Genomic DNA, 6231 nt, shown 5'->3' with positions numbered 1-6231 from the left:
TATATTTGCTAATTTCTGAACGCAGCTCTTGCTGTCCTGCTCACTCGTCCTCTCTCGCTTTTTCCTTCTTCTTTGCTTAGCGGCCATTAACGCATATAGTGTTTTGTTTAAATAAATAGTAATTAATTAATTTACTGGTTTTACTCAAGATACGACAAGTTGGCGACGAGACGAAAGTGCCCAGTAAAGTGTGCAATAAAGGATATCGCTGAAATTAAAGTGATTTCTTCTGAAAAAGCAAAAACTAATTCACCGGCGCACGCTTCAGTGTGAAGTTGGCCGAAAAAGAAAAATAATTGCAAACGCATTCCAAAGTCGGACATTTTGTGTTGTGACTAAGTTCACGTTTGTTTTGGACGATAAAGAAAACAAATGTCAAATGAATCAAAACGAAACTTTTACAACTTCTTGGATTTACAAGCTGAACAAGACTGAACTGCAGGAAAAATTAACCGAATACGGATTACAATTCGATGATAATCTTAAGGTGGATGATCTCAGAAAATTACTTAGTGACTATTGCAAACTAAAAAGTCGAAAACAAATAATGGCCAATAATTACAACTTACACTCTTTCGATGGTGAGAATTGGGAATCATTCGAACAGCAACTGGAATGTATTATAGCATTAAATGAAGTACCAGATTCTAAGAAAGTGCCATTATTGCTAACGAAAATCAGCCCAAAAGTGTTTGAAACACTAAGTTGTATTTGTGCTCCAGAGAAACCATTAAAATTAACCTACATCGAGTTATGTAATAAATTGAGAACCAAATACACGCCCTTGCAATCGTCAACCTTGGATCGGGCCTCATTTCGAAGCAGAAACCAGTTTCAAACAGAAACTATTGAAGAATATGTACTAGCTTTAAGAAAACTAGCTGGGACGTGTAAATTTAAGGACTTGGATGACCAAATAAAAGAGAAGCTCATTGATGGTGTCTACTCAAAACTGATTAAATTTGAATTATTAAAAGGCAGTCCAGATGCTACTTTGGATGAAACAGTAGTGTTGGCTAAGACTGTTGAAGCGGCATTAGCACAAACCAAAAGCAAAAATGGGACGGAGGTCTCGGATATGTTTCAGTACCAACAGGAGCAAAGAACTCCTTCTAAAAATCTTTCTAAAAGAAACAAATTCAATAATTCCAAGTCCCAAGGTAACAAAGGAGTAAATAAACCACAAATAACATGTTACTGCTGCGGGAATAATAATCACATGAAAGCGGAATGCAGATTAATACATAAATATTGTTCTGAGTGTGGGAAACAGGGACACCTATATAAAGTATGCCCCAAGAATTCGCGAACTAATCAAATATATACCATGGAAACTGATGACCAAGGAAGCGACCAATCACAAATCCAGGATGGTGTCGAAGATTCAATTGGAGGTCTATTTGATGAACATATAGAGGTATATTCTGTCAATGTAAGAAAGATACCGCCACACTATATTAGGCTCCATGTAGAAGGCAAAGATCTTGATTTTCAACTAGACACCGGTTCAGATGTATCAGTGATTCCATTAAAAGATAAGAATCTTTTCTTTAGTAAATTCAACATACTTGATTGTAATGTTAGATTTAGGAACTTTGACCAAACAATTTCACAACCAGTTGGCATAATGAAAGATTTAACAGTAAATTATGAGAATAAATCTATGAAATTAAATGTTTTTATAGCTCATGATGATGTACCAAGGATAATTGGCCGTGATTGGTTGGATGCTTTTGATCTGTGGCCTCCAAAATTTATGGACACTCATATTATTGGTGGGGAAATAAATTATAACCTAAATGTAAAATCTGTTTCAGAGGCTGAACATGTAATTAAGGAAAAGTTTGCAGAAGTATTCAGTTCCGGTTGGGGTGATTTCAAAGGGGAGGCAATTAAATTAAAATTAAAATCAGATGCCAAGCCCAAATGCCTTCCAGCGCGTCGGGTGCCGTATGCGATGAAGGATAAGGTAAAAAATGAAATTTCTAGATTACTTGAAAATGATAGAATCACTCCTGTGGAATACAGTCAGTGGGGTACACCGGTTGTTCCTATATTGAAACCAGATGGATCAGTCCGCTTATGTGGTGACTATAAAGTTACTTTGAACCCACACTTGGAAGTTGACCAATATCCATTGCCCCATATTAATGACATCTTTAATACATTGAAAGACGGAAAATACTTCTGCGAACTTGACTTGAAGGAGGCATATTTACAGGCAAAATTAGATGTAGATTCACAGGAATTAACAACTATTGTCACAGAGGAAGGAACATTTAAATATAAGTACTTACCCTATGGTGTAAGCACTGGTCCAGGATCATTCCAGCGTCTCATGAGTAGTAAGCTTGCTAACATACCTAAAACTATTGTCTTCATTGATAACATTTATATTGCTGGAAAGGACCTTAATGAAACCCTAAATACATTGTATACAGTACTCTGCAGATTACAGGAATGTCAGTTTAAATTAAAACTAGAAAAATGTAAGTTTTTCCAAACATATATTGATGTTTTTGGGTTCAGAATCACCAGGAATGACATAAGCATTATAAAATCAAATATTGAACCATTATTACAAGCCAAAGCACCAACAAATATTACAATGCTTAGGTCATTTCTCGGAAAAATTAATTACTATAATCGTTTTTTGAAGGATATGGCATCTACTCTTGCACCTTTGTATGAGTGTACCAAGAAAAATAAATTTCAGTGGACCAAAGATTGTGATAAGGCTTTTAACGACATAAAAATTAAGTTGTCATCAGTAGATAGCCTCAGACATTTTGATCTGAACTTGCCCTTAATTCTAACATGTGATGCATCAAGCACAGGGCTGGCTGCTGTTTTGTCAAACAGAGATGTTGATGGTACAGTAAGACCCATCGCTTATGCTAGTAAAAAATTGAATTCAGTGGAACAGAGGTACTCTGCTATTGACAAAGAAGCGATGGCCATCATATTTGGTGTTACTAAGTTCTATAACTACACTTATGGTCGTATGTTTGAGTTAGAGACAGATAACTCAGCCTTAGTCAGGATCTTTGGTCCAAACAAAGGCATTCCTAAAATGGCAGCGAAAAGATTGCAGCACTATGCAATTTTCCTCTCAGCTTTTAACTATAAGATACGACACATCAAAACTAATGTAAATCCTGCCGATTTCTTATCACGTTCATGGGTAGAGACTGGATCTAACAATTTAGACTTTAATTGTATATATTTTCAAGAAACAGATAATAGTATGTGTGTTTATACAAACAGTTCCAATTTAAAAAATGTTGACTGGAAAGTTATCCAGCACGAGACACAAAAAGATGTGATTCTATCAAAAATAGTAAGATATACAATGGATGGTTGGCCTGAAAAAAAATTAATTGATACTGAACTATTTGTTTTTTACAACCGAAAAGATGAAATAAGTATGGATAGAGGTTGTTTATTTTGGGGGCATAGGATTATAATACCCACAGTATTAAGAGAATCTGTCACTGAGGAACTACATCAAAGTCACTTTGGAATAGTACGGATGAAGCAAATGGCACGTTCATATTTTTGGTGGCCTAATTTAGACTCCGAAATAGATATGATAACAAAAAATTGTATAATATGTTTAAATAACCATAAAAACCCACCAAAGACACCTTTGAAACCATGGCCGGTACCACCCTCCCCATGGTATAGGTTACATGCTGATTTCCTAGGTCCATTTCACAATAAAATGTACTTAGTAATTGTAGATAGTTACTCAAAATGGCCTGAGGCATTTGAAATGTCAAATATAGGTGCTGCTCGTACAGTTGAAATACTAAAAGCTTTATTCTGTCGGTATGGATTTCCAGTTCACCTGGTGACCGACAATGGTCCTACCTTCACTAGTGCAGAATTCAATAAGTTTTGCCAAACTTTGAATATAAAACATACTTTTACCCCCCCATATCATCCCGCCACCAATGGTGCGGCTGAAAGATTTGTTGAGACTTTTAAATCACATGTAACAAAAATAAAGGAAAGTGGAATTCCCATTGCCTCTGCTATAAACTTATTCCTCTTTGATTATAGAAATCTTCCTCACAGTACCACCGGAGTCACACCAGCAAAACTTATGCTAGGAAGGGAGATGCGGAATCGTTTTTCTCTATTACGGCCCCCACCAGTATCAGATAAGGCCTATGAAATGTTAGAGAAGCAGCGAAAATACACATCAGGTCATAGAGATGTATCATTCATGATAGGTGAGAAGGTCATGGTCAGGGACTATCGAGGGGGTCATAAACCATGGATTCAGGGTAATATTGTAGGTGAATCAACACCAGGTGTAACATATATTATCGATGTGGATGGAAATAACTGGAAAAGACATGTAAACCAAATTTTAAAATGTAATAGTAGTTTATTAGAATAGTTATTGTAATAATAGTTATTGTAGTAGTACCTTAAGAATACCACTGTTTAATACTACTGTTATAATTTATAAGTTATTTAGAACTATACTTAGTTATAATTGAGATTGTTGTTTGTTTTAAAATGTAAGTGATAGAAGGTAGAGAGAGCTATTCAAACAAATATTTTATTCATTATTGAAAGAAACATTCATATTAGGTGGTGGAGAGTGTGGTATATTTGCTAATTTCTGAACGCAGCTCTTGCTGTCCTGCTCACTCGTCCTCTCTCGCTTTTTCCTTCTTCTTTGCTTAGCGGCCATTAACGCATATAGTGTTTTGTTTAAATAAATAGTAATTAATTAATTTACTGGTTTTACTCAAGATACGACATTTGGGCATTGGGAAGACTAAGGCATCCTGTAACATCGACTTTGACCTCACTGCTCTCAACAAGCATTTCTCTACTCCACCTCTGATTCTCAATGATCAAATTAAAGCCGAAACTCTCAATCACCTTTCTACCAAGCCGGTCCCCGATTGCCCTTCTTTCAATTTCAAACTTGTTTCTGGCCGCGACGTTAAGAGATGCATATCGGAGATCACCAGAAAAGCTGTCGGCATTGATAATATTAGTGCTCATATGGTCAACCCTATATTGGACGTCATTTTACCGCATATTACCAATTTGATGAACCTTTCCCTCCTTTCCAGTTCGTTTCCCAAGTTATGGAAGAATGCTTTCATTCTTCCTTTGCCAAAAGTACCTAATCCAACGTCCCTGTCCCAATTCCGACCTATTTCAATTTTACCTTTTCTCTCAAAAGTCCTTGAACGCCTTGTCTTTGAACAGTTTTCCAGTTTCCTTTCCGATAACAGTCTCCTTAATCCCTTCCAGTCTGGCTATCGTCCTGGCCACAGCACAGTAACCGCTCTTATCAAAGTTACCGATGATATCCGAGCTAATATAGATAACCAAAATGTTACTGTCCTTACATTGCTGGATTTCAGCAACGCATTTAACACGGTCGACTTTGATTTACTCATTGGGATTCTTCGCTCTCTTAACGTATCTCCGGCAGTCACTAGTTGGTTCGAGTCTTATCTCAAGGGGCGTCAGCAGCGTGTACGTACTGACACCGATTGTTCTTCCTGGTGTCCTGTGCTTGCTGGCGTTCCCCAAGGTGGCGTTCTCTCTCCTTTGCTTTTCTCTTTGTTTATCAACATCTTAGCTAGTAAACTTACCTCTCTCTACCACCTTTATGCAGATGATCTCCAGTTCTATACTGGTGTACCACCTGAAAACTTGGATGCAGCTGTAACCCTCATCAATGACAACTTGGAGATCATCTCTAGGTGGGTTAAGTCATTTGGGCTGTTACTAAACCCTACTAAGTCTCAGGCAATTGTAATCGGCAGCCCTCGCATGTTGAAAAAGATAGATTTCACAGCTGCTAGAAAGGTCAGGTATGATCAAACAGACATACCTTACGTATCATCCGTAAAAAATTTAGGCGTGATCATGGACATAACCCTCTCTTGGATCCCACAGGTCGACGCAGTGAGCAGGAAAGTATTTGCATCTTTCCACAGTCTAAGACGCTTGCAGTACTTTCTACCGTTTAACACCGAAATTACGCTGGCACAGTCTTTACTGCTCCCGATTCTCGATTACGCTGACGTAAGCTATCTTGACCTCACTGAAGAGCTACTTAACAAACTCGAACGTCTCCAGAACTTATGTATCCGATTTATATTCGGTTTACGTAAGTATGATCATATTTCAGAGTATCGTGCTCAATTAAAGTGGCTCCCAATTCGTCTTCGCCGGAATACTCACATTCTC

The 6231-nt window shown here is 37.3% G+C and overlaps 1 protein-coding gene across 2 annotated transcripts; it reads left to right on the top strand.

Annotated features, from left to right (window-relative positions):
- Positions 1 to 4751, top strand: LOC105397711 (uncharacterized protein K02A2.6-like). 2 transcript variants are annotated; one of them, XM_038114751.2, is made up of 2 exons: positions 1 to 1417; positions 1818 to 4751. In XM_038114751.2, the coding sequence occupies exons 1-2, from the start codon at positions 380 to 382 to the stop codon at positions 1830 to 1832; spliced, it is 1053 nt and encodes a 350-aa protein (XP_037970679.1). In that variant the 5' UTR covers positions 1 to 379; the 3' UTR covers positions 1833 to 4751. The 2 variants fall into 2 exon arrangements, with proteins under 2 accessions (XP_037970679.1, XP_048488314.1); XM_048632357.1 differs by having other exon boundaries at positions 3 to 1417.
- The last annotated feature ends 1480 nt before the right edge of the window (positions 4752 to 6231 follow it).

This window comes from Plutella xylostella, chromosome 31, assembly GCF_932276165.1.
Source record: "Plutella xylostella chromosome 31, ilPluXylo3.1, whole genome shotgun sequence".
NCBI lineage: Eukaryota > Metazoa > Arthropoda > Insecta > Lepidoptera > Plutellidae > Plutella > Plutella xylostella.
The sequence above is the reverse complement of the archived record's forward strand: the minus strand, read 5'-3'. Positions and strand labels throughout refer to the sequence as shown.

Coding starts and splice junctions, on each gene's coding strand:
- LOC105397711 (XM_048632357.1), top strand. CDS start 1,958: ATGAAGGATAAGGTAAAAAATGAAATTTCTAGATTACTTGAAAATGAT.